The sequence below is a fragment of the Zingiber officinale genome, chromosome 1A (assembly GCF_018446385.1).
Source record: "Zingiber officinale cultivar Zhangliang chromosome 1A, Zo_v1.1, whole genome shotgun sequence".
NCBI classification, from domain to species: domain Eukaryota; kingdom Viridiplantae; phylum Streptophyta; class Magnoliopsida; order Zingiberales; family Zingiberaceae; genus Zingiber; species Zingiber officinale.
Window position 1 is genome coordinate 18,466,254 of NC_055987.1, and position 21,368 is coordinate 18,487,621.

Genomic DNA, 21,368 nt, shown 5'->3' on the forward strand with positions numbered 1-21,368 from the left:
ATTGACACTATCACATTGTCATTCATTACTTCTAATATAATGATCGATGATATGTTTACTGTTCCTGTTGGGAAGCTGAGAAGACGAACCTGCCGGAATGACGTGTCCAGAATATTGACCGCATCTCCATGACCCGGAGGGTGAGCTGTCTTCTATGTTGACCGAGTAGCCAAAAGTCCTCTGGTCAATAATCCCTGCAGCCAGGGACCGGGTCACCCCGGTCTCTGGTACCTCGGTGCTCGAGGCGAATCCCACAAATATATAAGTAGCTGAATACTAATAACAGAATAGTGAAATAAATGCAGAAAATGTACGATAACGTACCCTGGCCCCGGGGGGCGCCCTCGGATGGATGGATGAGCTGATTGCGACGCTGATCGAGTCGCCGCGGTCGTGAGGAGTAGATAGACGCCCACCGGATGAGTAACTGACTCCTGCGGCTCCAAGCCGGACGCGACATGGGTCTATCAGACGACGGGCGATCTAATCACAGCATTGGCTCACAGGCCGGAATATGGGCACGAAGGTCGGAGTACAATAGTGGCTCACAGGCCAGTACACGATACGTAGGTCGGATAAGACTAGTAACGCACAAATATAATAACGGTGCAGATAACGGAGTACAACGGCTCGATGGACGGAACTACATCGGCTTACCGACCAAACACCCTCCAGGCTCGACGACCGGCATAGACAAACAGTATGAGCGGTGTCCACCACGGGTGGGGGCTGACCGCTGCTGGAGGCAACTGCCCATTGCCTGAGGTAACGACAGTGGCTACAAGAGGCGGAGGCGACGCCCACTGGGGGCGGCAGCACTCGCTGGAGGCGGCAGCACTCGCTGGAGGGGACATCAGCGAACCCTAGGGGCGATGGTGCTGGATGGCGACGAAGCCCGCTGGTTGTAGTGTGTGGGGGCGGTTGCGGCACGTGGAAGCGTTGGTGGCAGCATCTGCACCCGTTGGAGGCGGCAGTAGCAGCGGGAAACACCGGCAGCCATTGGAGGAAACCTTGGCGCCCGCCGGAGGTAGCTGCGCCTGCCGGATGCGCGGTCGGCGGCGCCTGCTGGCTACTGCGTCCGCTGGAAGTGGCCGTAGCATGTGGAGGTGGTGGCAAGAGGCCCGCTGGCAGCGGAGGCTCGCTGGCCAGGGGCTGCGGAGTGCTCCCCTCGATGGCGAGGGCGTGTGGAGAGGAGGGAGGAAGAGGTGGTTCGTCGGCCACCATCCTCGGAGGCGGCGGCCATAGATGAAGAAGAACCAGCTGCTCCTCTTCATGGTGGTGGTGTCCATCACTGCTCCCATAAGCGGCGGCGGCGACGGAAAAGCACGAATCAAGCCCCCCTAGACACGAAGAACAGTGTCCACTATAAACTCCAAGCCCTAATCATCAAAAGACCAAAACACCCCTCCCTTATTCCCTAATCACTCCACATACTCCTGCTTACATTCGGATCACAAGCCTCTCCTTCAAGTCTAGTCGAAGGAGGCGCAAGTCCGACTGACTGGACCAAGCCCAAAACAAAATTGCTACCGAACGTGAAATCATATCACTAGGCTCATCGTCGAACGAGTAGCTGTGGCGATGCCGAGCCAGTGACTCAAGTAGTGCCGAGCAAGCGATGAAAAATAATGTCAAACAGCTGCCAAGCAAGCTATAGGGCGAACGGCCAGTGAGCGCCTGGACAAACACCGAGCGAGAGACTAAGCAACGCGGGGTAGGAGTGGGGCCTAACAACTAAGCGGGAGCATCATCCGTGAAATCGAGTGCGCACAGAAATGAAAGCCATGGACCGAACGAGCGTATCGTATGCGAGATGAACTAGAGTGTAGCCCGTGAGTCAAAGGCACATGGACGTGTAGGTAGCAAGCCGAATAGGCGCATAGCCTTTGAGACATTCCGGTCCGAAATCAGTGGAGATACTCTTGTTTGTGACCATCGGAGATAGCTCGACTCCGAATGAGAGAGATAGAATATCCGAAAATGGTCCGAGACTAGTGACGAACGCTTGACCTCGAACGGGGGAGATAAAATATCTGAAGCTGGTCCGAGACCAGTGACGAACGCTCGACCCCGAACAGGGGAGATAAAATATCTGGAGCTAGTCCAAGACCAGTGACGAACGCTCGACCCCGAATGGGGAAGATAAAATATCTGGAGCTGGTCCGAGACCAGTGATGAACGCTCGACCTCGAACGGGGGAGATAAAATATCTGGAGCTGGTCCAAGACCAATGACGAACGCTCGACCCCGAACGGGGGAGATAAAATATCTGGAGCTGGTCCGAGAACAGTGACGAATGCTCGACCCCGAACGGGGGAGATAAAATATCTGGAGCTGGTCCGAGACCAGTGATGGACGCTCGACCCCGAACGGGGGAGATAAAATATCTGGAGCTGGTCCGAGACTAGTGACGACCACTCGACCCCGAACGGGGGAGATAGAATATCTGAAACTGGTATGATATCAATGATAATCATTCGACCCCGAATGGGGGAGATAAAATATCTGATAAGCCGGTCACTCCACCTTTTTATAGTCGCCGGTACGACTCTAGAGTTTAACGTCGCCGCTCGACGGTCTTTAAGCCGGGGTTTTTAAAGTCGTTGGTTCGACTCTAGAGTTTAACGTCGCTGCTCGACGGTCTTCAAGCCGGGATTTTTATAGTCGCTGGTTCGACTCTAGAGTTTAACGTCGCCGCTCGACGGTCTTCAAGTCGGGGTTTTTATAGTCGCCGGTTCGACTCTAGAGTTTAACGTCGCCGCTCGACGGCCTTCAAGCCGGGCTTTTTATAGTCGCCGGTTCGACTCTAGAGTTTAACATCGCCGCTCGACGGTCTTCAAGCCGGGGTTTTTATAGTCGCCGGTTCGACTCTAGAATTTAACGTCGCCGCTCGGCGGTCTTCAAGCCGGGGTTTTCATAGTCGCCGGTTCGACTCTAGAGTTTAACGTCGCCGCTTAACGGTCTTCAAGCCGGGGTTTTTATAATCGCCGGTTCGACTCTAGAGTTTAACGTCGCCGCTCGACGGTCTTCAACATCGAGTTGGTGGCTCGAATAATATACGCCCGGCCGATCGGCGCGGGGTCTTCGACATCGAGCCGGTGGCTCAGATAATATACGCCCAGCCGATCGGCACGGGGTCTTCAACATCAAGCCGGTGGCTCAGATAATATACGCCTGGTCGATCGGCACGGGGTCTTCGACATCGAGCCAGTGGCTCGGATAATATATGCCCGACCGATCGGCACGGGGTCTTCAACATCGAGCCGGTGGCTCGGATAATATACGCCCGGCCGATTGGCACGGGGTCTTCGACATTGAGCCGGTTGCTCGGATAATATACGCCCGGTCGATCGGCACGGGGTCTTCGACATCGAGCCGGTGGCTCGGATAATATACGCCCGGCCGATCGGCACGGGGTCTTCGACATCGAGCCGGTGGCTCAAATAATATACGCCCGGCCGATTGGCACGGGGTCTTCGACATCGAGCCGATGGCTCGGATAATATACGCCCGACCGATTGGCACGGGGTCTTCGACATCGAGCCAATGGCTCGGATAATATACGGCAGGCCGACTGCACGAGGTCTTCGACATCAAGCGGGTGGCTCGGATAATATACACCCGGCGATCGGCACGGGGTCTTCGACATCGAGCCGGTGGCTCGGATAATATACGCCCGGCCGATCAGCACGGGGTCTTCGACATCGAGCCGGTGGCTCGGATAATATACGCCTGACCGATTGGCACGGGGTCTTCGACATCGAGCCGATGACTCGGATAATATACGCCCGGCCGATCGACATGCGAGTCCTCACTCGAGAAACTATGATAAATTCTATGTTCGAAAGAAAATACAGCTGAAAAACTAACCTGCCGACCCGCAAAGGTTCTGACTCAATTTCTCGACTCCCGAATACCTGTGGAGTGAGGAGGATATGATATACTCGTCGAAACCCCTCAAGCACATGAGGATGTCCGAACTTTCCGGGTCGTCCGTCTTCACGTTCCAGACCAGGTGTGTTCCCACAGACGGCGCCAATTTGTTCCTGTCAGGAAGCTGAGAAGACGAACCTGCCGGAATGACGTGTCCAGAATATTGACCGCATCTCCATGACCCGGAGGGTGAGCTGTCTTCTATGTTGACCGAGTCGTCAAAAGTCCTCTTGTCAATAATCCCTGCAGCCAGTGACCGGGTCGCCCCGGTCTCTGGTACCTCGGTGCTCGAGGCGAATCCCACAAATATATAAGTAGCCGAACACTAATAACAGAATAGTGAAATAAATGCAGAAAAGGTACGATAACGTACCCTGGCCCCGGGGGGCGCCCTCGGATGGATGGATGAGCTGATTGCGGCGCTAATCGAGTCGGCGCGGTCTTGAGGAGTAGATAGACGCCCACCGGATGAGTAACTGACTCCTGCGGCTCCAAGCCGGACGCGGCATGGATCTATCAGACGACGAGCGATCTACTCACAGCATCGGCTCACAGGCCGGAATATGGGCACGAAGGCCGGAGTACAATAGTGGCTCATAGGCCAGTACACGGCACGTAGGCCAGATAAGACTAGTAACGCACAAATATAATAACGGTGCAGATAACGGAGTACAACGGCTCGACGGACGGAACTACATCGGCTTACCGACCAAACACCCTCCAGGCTCGACGACCGGCATAGACAAACAGTACGAGCGGTGTCCACCGCGGGTGGGGGCTGACCGCTGCTGGAGGCAACTACCCACTGCTGGTGGTAACGACAGTGGCTACAAGAGGCGGAGGCGATGCCCACCGGGGGCGGCAGCACTAGCTGGAGGGGACATCAGCGAACCCTGGGGTGATGGCGCTGGATGGCGACGAAGCCCGCTGGTCGTAGTGTGTGGGGGCGGCTGCGGCACGTGGAAGCGTCGGTGGCAGCATCTGCACCCGTTGGAGGCGACAGTAGCAGCGGGAAACACCGGCAGCCACTGGAGGAAACCTTGGCGCCCACCGGAGGTAGCTGCGCCTGCCGGATGCGGGGTCGGCGGTGCTTGCTGGCTACTGCGTCCGCTGGAAGTGGCCGTAGCATGTGGAGGTGGTGGCAAGAGGCCCGCTGGCAGTGGAGGCTCGCTGGCCAGGGGCTGCGGCGTGCTCCCCTCGGCGGCGAGGGCGCGTGGAGAGGAGGGAGGAAGAGGTGGTTCGTCGACCACCATCCTCGGAGGCGGCGGCCATAGATGAAGAAGAACCAGCTGCTCCTCTTCATGGTGGTTGTGGCCATCGCCGCTTCCACAGGCGGCGGCGACGGAAAAGCACGAATCAAGCCCCCCTGGACACGAAGAACAATGTCCACTATAAACTCCAAGCCCTAATCATCAAAAGACCAAAATGTCCCTCCCTTATTCCCTAATCACTCCACATACCCCTGCTTACATCTGGATCATTTACTAAGATATATTTCGCATCACATTTTCGTTTCTTATTTGATAAACTCTCAATATTTTTAGTTGTTGCATCATGAGTTTGAGAGAGGATGTTAGATTATATTATTGTTATTAGATTTTTTATTTATTAGCTATTAAGGATATCTTAGTATTTTTCTTGATATTTAACTTAACTATATAAACATCTTATTGCTTAACTTTTCATCAAGTTTGATGATAATAATAAAGCAATCCTAACTTTCTCCCTTTTAATTTTTACATCATCCACATTGATGTTATAATACTCATATATTAATACCAATATGGATGCTTTAATGGAGACCACACTTGGGTTGAATATAATCAATGAAAGATTAGGTGTGGTTTAATGGAGCAGTCACCGGCCGTATCTTGTCCACTTCAGCTTTTAGCTTCCATTTCAATTGCCATCAGTAGTGGGGGCGGTGTCCATATCTTAGAGTCAAGGCACGAGGCATCGTTGTTGAACCGGAGAATCGATGCACAAGCTAAGCTCCACGAGACATTGTTATACAATAACTGTTGGACAAATAAATTAAGATTAACATTCTTTAAAAGTTTTCAGCTGGATCTTATCGCACTAAATTATGATTTTGAAACTAATTTTAGTTTATACAATTAAGACAACATATTGGTGCGTTTCGATCACATGTGCTTAACAAACTGTTGCGCGTGAATAACAAAAATTGGCTATTTATTTATTTTTGGGAGTCACACGTTATTTATTTATTTTTATTGAGAGAAATATCCAAAATTCACAAGATTTAACTGAGAAACTGAAGAATTGACTTGCCACTCGAACTCACAGGGCCAACATGTAGTCACTGAGAGAAAAGGGCACCAACAACGGTGCCCTTGTGTTGATTTACTTCAGGCAGCGATGTTCTTGGTTCCATCATACATCTCAAACACTCAACATCCACTCATGAAATGCAGCTGACCCGGTATTCTAAATTGGGGGTTTTTTTTTTTTTGACAAAACATAGAAAAGCATAAGCTACTGCAACATGATCAAATCTTGCAACTGGTAAACTCCTCGGAGCAGAAAGATGAGACCAATTGCATCACAAAACAGAAAATCAAAGCCTGAAATGCTGAAACAACAAAAAAGGGTGTTATTCAGCTTTGTTTTCCCTTCGGCAAGCTGCTAGCAGATGGACAATTCAAAGGAATCACTGAGTGTTTCTTGCTTAATATTGTTGTCATGAGCCCCATGCATACTCACACAGTCCTTGTTCATACGAAAAGGGAAACACGATGCTGATGTTATTCTCAAAATCTTTAGGCGTTTATCCTGGCGCGTTGAAGCGGAATAACCATGAGATGACGAAGGCGAGCACAAGACAAGCAAGAAGGAATTTAAGAAATCGGTGCCCCTGCCAAATGCTTCGAGTTTCTGATGGTGGTGGTGGAATGGTTAATGTATTTACCTCACTCCGCTGCTCCACAGTCTCTGTCTCAGTTGCACCAACCACATTCCGTGCAGTTGAACCACAGATCTCACAGATCCTAAAATCATGATAAATAGATACAAAAGAGACTTAGGCGCAGACTGTAGAAGATGTAAACATATAAGAAAGTGACTGATCTAATAGCATAAAATGAGACTAGCTAGAGATCCAGGGTGGCTCCAGAGAGAATAATTCCAGTATATCAAAAGAAGATTGTGTTGAAATTTCATTAATTAGTATCTGAAATATTTTCACATGTTTGGAGTGGATAGTATTCAGCAACTCCATATTTTCTTAATCATGTAAACCTACATTGCTTCGGGTAGGTTGTGATCAAAAAGAAAATACACAACTTCGTTGCCACTTAATAATGGTTGTCATGGTTCATAAAATAGGTGAAAGATTAAATCTTATTTTTAATTTTTGTATGAATTATCTTTTGTAACTTCTAATTGATTCGCTTTCAATTGCATCTTTTTTGGAATTCAACGCCAGTTTATTGTTAAAAATACAAAGTACGTTCATAACTGGATATGTATGCATTCCCTCTTCTAAACTTTCACATGGTCACAACCTCATGAGTATACATGATATCCAGTAATTGTATAAGCACTTTAATTTACACAAATAAATGATGTGTTGGTTATTATGTCTAATTAGTAGGTTTAATTATAAGTTGTGCATATGAGTATAAATCGAATTCATTAAAATGATCTAACCTAAACTTATTGGATTGAGTTAAATGTGCAAAACCCTTTAGCCCGATCTGTTATCATCTATGGGCTGATAACAAATTAGTTGCCTTTATAAGGGGAGGTCCCCAAGGGTTTAGGGTATCAAATCTTGACATAGTTTCTTGTCCCCCATTGACAAGAAACTTTTTGGCACCGTCACCCCTAAGTCCCTTGGAAGATATTCCCCGTTTGCTTCCGCTTCTTTTTTCTCATGATCTTCCAGACGACGCTAAAGGACAAGGAGAATAACTCCTCAATCAGGTTCCTTATCATTTTTGTTTATGCTTATATATTATGTCATGTTTTCGATGAAACTAGATCATGTCTTGTGTTTTCTCGATTCGAGTTCTTATTTTGTTCCTAGAATTCATGCGGTTAGGAGAAAACTCATGTTCTATCAATTGGTCTTAAAGCCACGACTTCATATATTAAAGTTAGGATTTTTCGTCGATATTTTGTTTTAGCAATTTGATTGTCGAATTACTGTAATAGAAAACCTAGGAAAGGCTTGGGTTTATCAAATTTTTGTGTTTTCGTAAAGAACAGCAAGCAAATCGCCGCTTCTTAGTCGAAAAACACAATGTTTGATCCAATTTTAGGTCAAATCGTAATGGTGAAATTGATTGGCTTGGTCAGACAATCGATTACCAAGCCTAAAATTGTGAATAGAATTATCCGAAATCGATTGATTTAATTAATCAGTTGGCCCTAATTGATTCTGTTGGTTTGGTAATCGATTAGGACGATGGGATCAAATACGAGATTGATTTTAATCGATCTGGTTAATCGATTTGATACTACTAATCGATTATGTCAATAGATTGACAACTCAGAATCGTGATAAAATAAATTAGAATCGATCATCTTAATCGATTGATGAATTCAATTGATTAGGATTGAAGTTCAATCGATTAACCATGTAAATCGCGGTAAAATTGATTGGAATCGATCATCCTAATCGATTGATAAAATCAATCGATTAGGATTAAGATCCAATTGATTAAACAGCCTAAACTAAAGACTACGTCAATTTTTAATCGATTAAGTTTCTTTTTAATTGATTAGGATTATTTTTTAATTGATTAAGTTCCTTATAATTGATTAAACGATTTCTTCGTTAAACACTACTCTACTGTTTCATGAATGTGAATGCATTAAAAAAATGATTAACACTGTTTTAACGTGAAACGGTAAAAAAAATACATTAAATATTTATTTATTTTTAATGCATGAATGATTAAATAGTATTAAATAATATTATTTAATTATAGAACGTGAAGGAAGCTTTAACTTTTTGAGGAAGTCGCATACAATAAACTTTTAAATCGATTGAATCATACCAATCGATTATCATAAGATATCAATTGATTAAAAAATTTAATTTGGAGTTATTAAGGTTAATTAAGTAATTTCTATTTGAATAAAGTTCCTAGGATTTTTTTGGTCAATTTACACAATGTACTACTAAATTGAACTAATGTGTCAGTCCAAAAGAAGACACCTTAGATTTAGTGCATTTTGTGTTGGTAGATATATATCTATGCTAAGAGAAATCAACCCAAAGGAATATTACTTTTATATTAGATATATGCACAAGGTAGCTTATAACTATGAAATAAAAATATTATTTTGTTCACATCATGCACAAAATATACCGGCCCAAAGGAAGACATTATGTGGCTGATTAATGTTGTTGTGAGCTATGAACCAAAATATAACTCATATAAAATATCATATTATGCGCACATTGGGTCAACATAAAGAAAGACACATTATGAGACCAATTAAAATTTGAATTATATTTGAGAGTACTGCTAACAAATTGTATTTTAGTCTACAGAGTAAAATGTAATGTTGTATTTGGTATCTCATAAAGAGCCCATTTATATGCATTTAAAATTTTATTTTATTTGCATAATTTTATATTATACATGCTCTTGGCTTGAATTAAATTGTGAGCTTAAATAAGTCTCTCTTTTTAATTTTGTGTAATTTGTAATTGCTAGTATTAATAACATTCTAACATTAACTGGTTCGAATTTTGCTGAATAGAAAGAATACATGATTGTAGTCTTAGGCTGCATGGATTTAGACTATGCATTAAGAAATGATCACGCCACACCTCTGACCAGTGCTAGCATTATAGAGTAGATGGCTGAATTTCAGCAGTGGGAGAAATCAAATTGCATATGTATCATAAGACTTTCCATACCAGTACCAATAAAGGACTCAATAATAGAAGGAGAAGATGCTAGGAGTTTTCCGAACCAATTGGCAAACCAATTTACCTCAAATGAAAAGGTTGAGGCTACCACACTTCTTACAAAGTTGGTAACCATCAGTATAGTGGTAAAGGAAACATAAGAGAGTACATTATAAATATGTCTAATATAACGACAAGTCTAAAAGCACTAAAACTCAATATGTTTGAGGGTATGTTAGTGCATTTTGTCTTAATGTTTTTGTCTGCACGGTTTACTCCTTTTAAGATGTCGTATAATACTCAAAAGGAAAAATGGACATTGAATGACCTTATTACTCAATGTGTGCAAGAGGGGAGACTAAAAATTGAGAAAGTGCTCACTTAGTATCTGGTTCTCAGAGTGTGAGCAAGAAGCGAAAGAAAATCAATAATAAAGGAAAAGGAAAACAAACTGTAAATTCTAGAGGCAATGGTCATAAGGAGCACAAGAAACAGGATAAGGAATCCATTTATTTCTTTTGCAAGAGGAAAGGTCATATGAAGAAAGACTGTCTCAAGTACGTCAACTAGTATGTAAAGAAGGATAAATTTCTCAACTTTATTAGTTCAGAAGTCAATTTAGGAATTGTACCCATTGATACTTGGTGAATATATATCGATGCTACTACTCACATAAGTGTCACTATGCAGGGTTGTCTCAAGAGCCGATTTTCGCTTGATGGTGAAAGATACATCGATACACGAATTGGAAAGAAGGCTAAAGTCGAGTCAATTGATGTTTTTAGACTATGTGAACCAATGTCTTTCTGGATTTAGAAAATACATTTATTGTACCGTTTAAGAACCAATGTCTTTCTAGATTTAGAAAATACATTTCTTGTACCGTTTTTCGATGAAATTTAATTTTAATTTATTTTTTGGACAAATCAGATTATAATCAGATTATTCTTGTTCATTTAAAAATGAAATTTTCAGTATTTTCTTTAATTCAGTATTGGTTAGCAATAGTACCTTGGTTAATAAGCTTTCTAAATTGAACATTTTTACTCGACAACGTAATAATACATAGTATAGGTACGAAACACAAATTGACCGATGAGAATTTTTCCATGTTGTGGCATAGATGTTTAGGACATATATCCAAATAACACCTAGAAAGGTTAATGTCACATGGAATTCTCGATTCCCTTGACATGTCAAATTTTAATGTTTGCATAGAACATGTTAAGGGAAAGACCATTAACAAAAGAAACAATGGGGTTAGCCGTTGTAATAACATTTTTGAGCTAATATATACGAACATTTATAGACCATTTCCTAAGGCATCTTGGAATAGACACACATATTTTATTAACTTCATTGACGACTATTCAAGATTTAGCTAACTATACATTATTCATGAGAAGTCACAATCTTTATACATGTTTAAAATTTTCAAATTCAAAATTGAACTTCAACTAGGAAAGAAAATTAAAGTCATCCATTTCGACCATGGAAGTGAATATTATTAGGTTGCAATGGTTGCAAATAAAGTTAACTGACTGATGATAGATTCGATATGATAAATCAGGTGAACAACGTCGAGGAACTTTTGCGAACTACCTTGCTGAGTGTGAGATTGTGCCTCAATAAACCATGCCTGGTACACCCAGTCAGAATAATGTAGCTAAGTGTCGCAATCGAACCCGAAAAGATATAGTGAGAAGTATGATGACCTTCACTTCTCTACCAAAGTCTTTATGGGGTGAGACACTTAAGATTACAATTTACCTACTCAATCGAGCACCTAGTAAGGTAATAACTAAAATCCCATTCGAGATGTGGACGGATAGACAGCCTAACATTAGACATTTACATATTTGGAATTGTCCAGCTGAAGCTAGGCCTTACATGCCTAATGAAAGGAAACTGTACTCAAGAACAGTTAGCTGTAATTTTGTAGATTACTCTGAAAAGTCAAGAGGGTTATAAATTTTATAATCCCTTTAATAGATCCTTCTTCGAAAAGAAAAATATCAAATTAATTAAGGACAGTGGGAGTGATAAAATCAGGGAAGTGTCTTTTGAGAAAAGCGTTGGCGATCCTCTTGAGATCACTACTAGTGCGATCAGTAGCAGTATGGTTACCATACCACACATTATGGATATTGCACATCTAGTAAGCGTAGTGAACCAAGATATTCCCATGACATCTCCAACGCAATTGGAGGAGTCTGCCACTGAAATTGAGGTATTGCCTCATATTGATGAGAAAATACCTGAACCACCTCAAACACAAGTGTTTAAGATGATCAACAAGGGAACAGAGAACCACAAATTCTCGTGATTATGTTTATCTCCAAAAGCATGATCTTGACATAGGGTTGGAAAGTGATCCTACATCTTTCCACGAAGTCAATCAATGCTCTAACTCTGAAAGATGGATTAACGTCATGAAAGAAGAGTTGAAATCTATGACAGACAATGATGTTTGGAAACTTGTCGAATTATCTGAAGGTATAAAACCCGTTAATTGTAAATGAATATTTAAAACCAAGCAGATCAACAAGCAATGTCAAAAAGTATAAGACTCGTCTTGTTGCTAAGAGCATTGATTACAAGGAAACTTTCTCACCTATGTCGACGAAAGATTCCCTTAGGGTAATCATAACAATAGTAGCTCATTATGATTTAGAGCTACATCAAGTAGACATAAAGATTGCATTCCTCAATGAAGACATAGAGGATTTGCAGCTACAGAGAACTTTGAGTCTAAGGACTCAAAGCACTTAGTATGTAGATCAAAGAAGTCCATTTATGGTTGAAACAGACATCCCGTCAGTGGTACCAGAAATTTGATTAAGTGGTACCTCATTTGGATTTAAGAAGAACCCCATTGAGCAGTGCATATATGTCAAGTTTAGTAGGAGCAAGTTTGTTATACTTGTTTTGTACATGGACGATATATTGCTTGCGAGCAATAATAAAGATTTGCTGCATCAAACCAAGTCATTTCTATCTGGTAATTTTAAAATGAAAGATCTTAGTGAAACATCTTTTGTTTTAGGCATACAGATCTGTCGTGATCATTCAAGAGGCATTCTTGGACTTTTACAACATGTTTATATTGAAAAGGTACTTATAATGTATAACATGTAGAATTGTACATCTGGTGACACACCTGTGTCAAGATGTGATAAGTTCAACTTGCAATAGTATCCATGGCTTGAACTCAGAATAAAGGAGATAGAACAATTCTCATGTGCGTTGGTAGTGGGAAGTCTCATGTATGCACAAGTTTGTAATCAACCAGATATAACATTTATAGTGGGGATGTTAGGTAGATATGTTAGTAATCCAAGACCGTCACATTGGAAAATGGTTAAGAGAGTGATACAGTATTTACAAAGAACTAAAGGGCATATGCCCACGTATCAAAGATCAGATCAGGTGATTAGATATTCAGACTTCGATTTTGCTAGATGCTTGAATAGCAGAAGGTCCACGTCATGCTATATTTTCATACTTGCTTGAGGGGTTATCTCTTGGAAGAGCGTCAAACAAATGCTAGCAGCTACGTCTACTATGGAGGCAAGTTGGTAGCATGCTATAAAACATCTAATCACGGGATTTGGTTGCGGAATTTCATCACAACATTGCAAATCATTATGGCATTGACCGACCACTGGTGATCTATTGTGATAATAAAACCGCGGAACTTTATGCCAAGAACAACTGCAGTTCGTCGAGTATAAGCACATCGACATCAAATTTCTAGCGGCTAAAAAAAAGAATTCAGAGTCATCAGGTTATGATAGAGCACATGAGCACAGATTACATGTTGGCTAACCACTCACCAAAGGCTTGGTACCTAAGGTGTTTCATGCACAAGTTATGGATATGAAAGTCCTTATGAAAGAAGAACTCATCAAGTAGGAGCCTGTATTTATTTTATTACTCTATATTGATTAATAAAGACAATATTTGTTTTGATTAGTATATGTACTAAAAGTTCAAAACATTCATGGGTATTTTATTTGTTTAACATTCTGAATAAAATATGTCATGATTTACTGTCGTTGTCTAGCATTTGATGTTTGTAAATATAATATATAGATTCCTTTTGGAATCATAAAGTTTGTATCATGATTTGCTCTTGCAATTTAGCATAAAGTATTTGTACATATGATCTGACCTCTTTTGAGGTCACCTTAGAACCAGTTGAAAATTGACATGTATTGATCACATTTCATATAATTTCCATCTACACATCTACATCTTGATTATGTCGTTAATGACATTGGTATTGTGATTACTATTGGGGCTCGTTACGATCATATACAATAGTATGACCTCTTTAGTCATATACCAATGAAGTTATTGAACGAGATTATTTACAGAGGTATTCTATACCCATAAAGTTTGATATTAATTAAAGGTTTGCTTGTATTTCGTAAACAACTCACAAGTAGTCCAAGTGTGAGATTGTTGGTTATTATCTTCAATTAGTGAGCTTAATTGTAAGTTGTGCATATGAGTACAAACTGAATCCATTAAAGTGATATAACTTAAGCTTATTAGATTTCGGGTTATCGGATATAGGTTGAATGTGTAGAACCTTTTAACCCAATCCATTATAAACTATAGGTTAATAATGGATTGGTTGCTTATATAAGGAGAGGTCCTAAGGGTTTAGGGTATCAAATCTTGACCTAGTTTCTTGTTCCTCATTGACAAAAAGTTTTTTCGGCGTCATCACCCCTAAGCCCCTAGAAGATCTTCCCCGTTTGCTTCCGCTTCTTCTTCTTCCTCAAGATCTTCCAAACAACGCTAAAGGACAAGGAGAACGACTCTTCAATTAGGTTCCTTGTCGTTTTTGTTTATGTTTATATATTATGTCATATTTTTGATAAAACTAGATCATGTCTTGTGTTTTTTCAATTCAAGTTTTTATTTCCTTCCTAGAATTCATGCAGTTAAGAGAAAATTCATGTTCTATCATGATGAAGTTTAATTAAAGATGCATATACTACAAAGCAAACATTCAACTATCTTATTTATGTTTAGCATAAATTCAAGAACATTTCCAAATTCCATGATTATCAAAAGTGAAAGAGAACTCGGCCCATGACGACCGGTCATGGCCGGTCCCAAGCCCGGATAAAGGAGGAGGGTTGCGTTAGGTTGCCAGCCAGCGTCTAACTATGACAAATATTCAATGAATGAATCCATTAAACTATTGTGCTAATGCTAGGTTGTTCCCCGGAAGGAACGCGTTGTAGGGTCCGACTGTAACGTCTCGGCAAGGGCCGCTACATCTCCAAAATTCGGGTGTAGTGAAATATGCAAGAGTTCACATTACAGGGTCCGACTGTAACGTCTCAGCAAGGACCGCTACATCTCTATGAGAACTTGGGTGTAGTGTTAAATAGGCAAGAGTTCTCACACCATAGGTTAGATAAGAACAAATATGATAGGAAAACTAATAATCTAAGATTTGGAACATGGAACTCTCACTGGTAAATCAATGGAGATAGTAGATATGATGATTAGGAGAAAAATTAGTATTTTGTGTGTACAAGAGACAAAATGGACAGGCGAGAAAGCAAAGATGATAGAGAACTAGAGTTTTAAGTTATGGTACACTGGAAAGAGTAAAGCAAGAAATGGAGTGGGTATTATTGTAGATAATTTGTTAAAAGATGAAGTTGTAGGAGTAGTTAGAAAAGAGGATAGAATTATATCCCTTAAGATAATAGTGGTGAAAGAAACTATGAACATAATTAGCTTATATGCACCACAAGTAGGATTAGATGAAGCTACCAAATCAAGGTTTTGGGAGGACTTAGATGAAATATTACAAAATATTCCGCCAAATGAAATGATTTTAATAGGAGGTGATCTAAATGGACATGTTGGAATGAAAAATGAGGAATATAAGAGAGTACATGGGAGTTATGAGTTTGGAATGAGGAATGAGAAAGGGAAAACTATATTAGATTTTGCGATAGCATATGCCCTTATATTAGCTAATACGTTTTTTAAGAAAAGAGAAGAACACTTAGTCACATTCAAAAGTGGGAATAATAAATCATAAATTGACTTTCTTATGGTTAGGAAGAAGGATAGAAAGATTTGTAAAGATTGCAAAATCATCCTTGGAGAAAGCTTAACTACCCAACATAGGGTAGTAGTGTTGGATATACGCCTCAAACATAGTATCAATAGAAAGAAAATATATACAATTCCTAGAATTAAGTGGTGGAAGTTAAAGGATGGGAAGCAAAATATATTTAAGGAAAAGGTAGAAGTATAAGCATTAGGTGAAATATACGATGACTCTAATACAACATGGGATAAGAAGATATCAAAGTTGAAAATAGTAGCTAAGAGTGTACTCGGTGAATCAAAGGGACATGCACCACTAAGTAAAGAATCTTGGTGATGGAATGAGAAAGTACAAGATAAAGTAAAGGAAAAACAAATAGCTTATAAGGAATTATATATTTGTAAGAACGAGGAAAACTTAAAAAAATATACAATAGCCAAGAAAGAAGCTAAGAAAGTAGTGAGTGAAGCAAAAAATGAAACTTTTGAACGGTTATATCAAAAATTGGATACAAAAGAAGGGGAAAGAGATATTTATAGAATAGCTAAAGTGAGAGAAAGGAAAACAAGAGATCTTAGCCAAATAAAATGTATTAAAGATGAATGTAATAAGGTATTAGTAAACGATGGAGAAATAAAAGAGCGGTGGAAGAGGTATTTTCATCAACTTTTTAATGAATGTTTAGGTGACCAACTTAACTTAGGTAATTTAATTAGGTCAAATGAGCATATAAATTTTAATTTTTATCGTAGAATTCAAACTTCAGAAGTAAAACAAACTTTAAATTAGATGCACAATGAAAAAGCCGTTGGACCAGATGATATTTCGATAGAGGTATGAAAGTGCTTAGGGAAACAAGGTATTGAATGACTTACAAAATTATTTAACATGATATTGAAAATGAAAAAAATGTCTGATCAATGGAGGATAAGTACTTTAGTTTCCTTATATAAGAACAAGGGAGACATATAAAATTGTGCAAACTATAGGGGTATTAAACTAATGAGTCATACTATGAAATTTTGGGAAAAAGTAATAGAAAAAAGATTAAGGAAGGATACCACAGTGACAGAAAATCAATTTAGGTTCATGCCTGGAAGATCGACAATAGAAGCTATACATCTTCTTAGATAATTAATTGAAAAATATCAGGAGCAAAAATAAGATCTACACATGGTATTCATTGACTTAGAAAAAACTTATGATAGAGTCCCAAGAGAAATTATATGGAGAATTTTAGAAAAGAGAGGTGTTATCGTAACATATATTGAACTAATTAAGGATATGTATGAGGATGTAACGACCAGAGTAAAGACTTCAGGCGGAGTAACTGAAGCATTTCCAATAAAGATAGGATTACATCAAGGATCAGCTCTAAGTCCCTAACTTTTTACACTAATTATGGATGAACTCACTGCGCACATTCAAGACACAGTACCGTGGTGCATGTTGTTTGCAGATGCTATTATTTTGGTAGATGAGACACGTGAAGGAGTAAATACTAAGTTAGAATCTTGGAGGGAAACACTAGAAGGGAAAGGTTTTAAGCTTAGTAGATTAAAGACAGAATATATGGAATTTAAGTTTAGCAATATTAGAAATAATGAAACAATTGTTAAGATATGAGAGGATGAGTTGCCCGGAACCGAGAAATTTAAATATTTAGGATATTTTTTACAAAATGATGGAGGGATTGAGAGAGATGTCCTACATAGAATACAAGCAGGATAGGTGAAATGGAGGGGAGCGTCGAGTGTTTTATGTGACCGTAAAGTACCTCTTAAACTTAAAGGTAAGTTCTATAAAACCGCAGTTAGACCTGCTATGTTATATGAAGCTGAATGTTGGGCTATGACTCGAGCACATGAGCAGAAGATGAGAGTTGCAGAGATGAGGATGTTAAGGTGGATGTGTTGACATACGAAGATGGACAAAATAAGAAATGAGAGCATTAGAGAGAAAGTCGGAGTTGCATCTAATGAGGAAAAACTCCGAGAGACACGTTTAAGATGGTACGGACATGTACTTAGACGACCAATAAATGCTCCAGTTAGGCGATGTGAAACTATGATAAACATGCATATCAAACGAGGAAGAGGAAGACAAAAAAAGATTTGGTTAGCAACAATAAAACAAGATAAAATTTATTTAAATATAGATGATGATATAATAGGAGATAGAGCTCAATGACGTAAAAGGATTCATACAGCCGACCCCATCTAGTGGGAAAATGCTTGGTTGTTGTTATTGTATCAAAAGTGAAAGAGATAAGGATAATAATGATTAGGTATGGAACACTTTAAAGTGTATTGATATGGGGGATAGTTGGTCTACACGAAGTGCAATGGGGATCATCAAAGGCTGAGTCCGGATGGGTCGAGACGTGTTAAAGATGGTTTTGATCCAAACCCTCTTCGAGATTGAGATTGTGTCTTAGCCGCTCCAGACTCCTCGATACTCAATAGCTCCTGCTCCAGACTTCTTGATACCCGACCGTTTCTGAGTCCAAACTCCTCAACACTCGATCACTCCCAACTCTAAACTTCCCGACACTCAACCACTCTCGATTCTTGGATTCCTTGACACTATGCCACTCCCAAATCCTCAACACTCGGCCACTGCCGAATCCTCGACACTCAGCCATTCCCAGCTCCTCGACACTCAACCACTCCTGACCCCTCGACACTCTACCACTCCTGGCTCCTTGACATTCAGTCACTCCTGCTCCTTGACACTCAACTATTCCCAACTCCTCGAATGCTTAACTCGATCCTTTGACGACCGATCAGTTCTAGTGCCTTCACTTCACACACTGGAGTATGGAAGGCGTGGCCAACAAAATATGTGGCAAACATTGGACCATGGGAGTCCAAACGTGGGTGGCGGAAGAAGTGGAGGACGTGAGGTGACATGACATCTCCTCAACTCGAACATGGATGATTGGGGATGTGAAGACGGGTACATGAGCGATGTGCTTATCTGCTCCAAGGTAATTTAAATAAGAGTATGCTCCCGCAGGCGTAGGTACGTGCACAAGCAATCCAGACTTTCCTTCTACTTTTTGCTCCTTTCTCCCTCTATGCTCTCCAAGGCTTGACGCTTAGGCCCGACTCAAGCGTCAGAATAACTGAGCCAAGATCCACCTTAGGCTACATTCTAACACTCTTTAAGTTTCGCAGAGATCCGTAGAGCTCACTCATCGCTAGACCATTGGACAGCTCACCGATGGTTCACTCATCCACAATCTCAGCCCGGAATATGTATAATGCAGCCTTCAAGGATTAGTTAAAGTAAAACAACCAATAGTGCAAACAGTAAGAGTTAGACTTATGAGTCAAATGAAAAACACTAGCTAGTTCGGTAACTAAATCCCATAAAGGTTAGCAAAGAGAATTTTCAAAAAGAGCACCACAGCCAACTAAGTTTTGCTATAAATTTTGTGGGATTCTTCATCCGTGGAAAAAAAGGGTAAATTCAAGAAACCAAACTTGTCCAAACTCATATATAGAATGAGGACGAAGAGAATAAAAAGGGAATCCTAGGAAATTCCTAATTGTTTCTATATCTGTTCACTCACTGATTTGTATCTGGTCTAGATCTGCTTTATTCCACCTTTTCTTTTGGTACTCACTGCTAAATAATATGTTTTTCATCTAGATTAAACAAGAAAATTCTACCTGGTAAATCCCAGAATTGTAAGTAGAATAGTTTTAACAACTTTGCAACAGCAACAAGTGTGACTGACCTTTCTTGATTGAAAAAAAGTGTAATCAAAATTTTCTCTATTTAAACAATAATGCAAGCAAGGGAAAGAATCCCTTTCCAAAGAGCTAAGAATGAAGCAACAAGAGAAATGCATAAAGATATGTCAAGCTAAACTTACCTGTTTCCCCTGATTTTAAACCATGTCTCAGCACACTGCTTGTGGGCAGCAGCTAAATCATCCTTGCAAGAACAGCCTAATACAATGGGGGCATCTGATTCCGGAGATGCCTTCTCCAGGCTGAGATGACAAATCCTGCAATCTCGCTCAGCTTTATTAATATCCACCTTTACTCCTGAAGAATCTCCACTCTCTAGGCCATCGTGATCAAGTGAAGAATCCGAGACACAGGATTTTCTACAGGCCGCTTTAAATTCATCGATCGAGGCACCGTCATCATCATAAACAGAAGTAGCACTGTGGGAGCTATATGGCGAATGCCAAGAGTGCTCTTCAGCATCTGAGTAGCAAATGTTTTCTTCATCACTCTCATTACCATGACAGCGATGTGCCCCTTCTTCTACGTCACCGTAGGATTTCCATTTCCCAATCATTTTAAGAGCTCCTTTCAAGTTGAGAAACAAAGTCAGACAACCAGGAACTTAGAAACCCACAATGAAGTTGACTCTCTTTTCTTAGTATTTATCCGTACTGAGCTGAGCCATAATCACAATCTTTTGAGCAACTCCTTCAAGAAAAAGAAACACGACTATAAATCAGCAAAAAAGAAGCTTCCCCATAGGTCACCTGCAAGCTTTGAACAACAAATTGTACCCGAAGGGCCGTTACATTAAACACGAGGTTTTCCAAAAAATAAGGACGATCCTAAATCCCAAGTTCCCTACAATGCGTGAATAATGGGGAGTAAGGGAAGTAGGACAAAAAATCGATTTTTGTGAACTCTCATCCTTGGATGAAGGACCACGAGCAGAATAGACAGATTATAAATAAATAAAACAATTCACGATGGCCACATTAAGATCCTGAAAATAGAGTCCTCACAAACTGACGATTTTACCAGCAGCCGTGGCGGCGGCGGCACCAGGGGAGCTGAGGTCGCTGTGCTCGGAGGAACCAGAAATCAAATAGAGACCAAGGGAGGAGAAGTGGAGTAGAACCGGGGTTGTAGGAGCAAAGATGAAGAGACCCGACGAACTGTGCAGGCATGGATTCTTATGACAGCGGCAGGGCCACAAAAATGACGGGAGAGAGCGAAAAAAAAAAAAAACTTTAATTTTTTTTTAATCTAGTTATTGAATGCTACGAACTGATTAATTTTGGAAATAATCCATCCGACCTTATGATCCAAAATTATAAGATGAAAAGATAGCAAAACGTTTTAAATTATAGTAAAAAATAATTACGGTTTCTCTTAATAATTTGAAAGTAGAGATTTTTTTTATAAAATTTTTTAAAAAATAATTAATCAAACTAGGTAATGTGAGTTGGGATAATCGATATGATCTTACGAAAATTTCTGACCACACTAAGGTAGTATGCTGTAGTTAGAAATCGAACCGGGAATGCGCTGATATTGCCCCTAAACCTTTTGATTTATGTAGGTTTGAAATGCCAAATTATCATTGATGAAGATGGTCTCGGAGTCTAAGTGAATTTAGTCATGTTGTAATTCACCCTCTTTTAACTCCATGAATTTAGCTGGATCAAAATGTGCCTTTTGTGATCCACTCGATGTT

General features: G+C 40.6%; 1 protein-coding gene across 3 annotated transcripts; it reads right to left on the reverse strand.

Annotated features, from left to right (window-relative positions):
• Positions 1-6,257: 6,257 nt before the first annotated feature.
• Positions 6,258-20,849, reverse strand: LOC122020084. 3 transcript variants are annotated; one of them, XM_042577838.1, is made up of 4 exons: positions 20,690-20,849; positions 20,446-20,512; positions 19,792-20,359; positions 6,258-6,941 (listed from the first exon to the last, which is right to left on the reverse strand). In XM_042577838.1, exons 3-4 carry the CDS (start codon positions 20,223-20,225, stop codon positions 6,722-6,724), a joined length of 654 nt encoding a protein of 217 aa, XP_042433772.1. In that variant the 5' UTR covers positions 20,226-20,359; positions 20,446-20,512; positions 20,690-20,849; the 3' UTR covers positions 6,258-6,721. The 3 variants fall into 3 exon arrangements, with proteins under 3 accessions (XP_042433772.1, XP_042433763.1, XP_042433782.1); XM_042577829.1 differs by lacking the exon at positions 20,446-20,512 and having other exon boundaries at positions 20,690-20,846; XM_042577848.1 differs by lacking the exons at positions 20,446-20,512; positions 20,690-20,849 and having other exon boundaries at positions 19,792-20,374.
• Between the last annotated feature and the right edge of the window lie 519 nt (positions 20,850-21,368).

Coding starts and splice junctions, on each gene's coding strand:
- LOC122020084 (XM_042577838.1), bottom strand. CDS start 20,225: ATGATTGGGAAATGGAAATCCTACGGTGACGTAGAAGAAGGGGCACAT. Junction 6,942..19,791: donor TTTAAAATCAGGGGAAACAG/GTAAGTTTAGCT, acceptor TCATGATTTTAG/GATCTGTGAGATCTGTGGTT.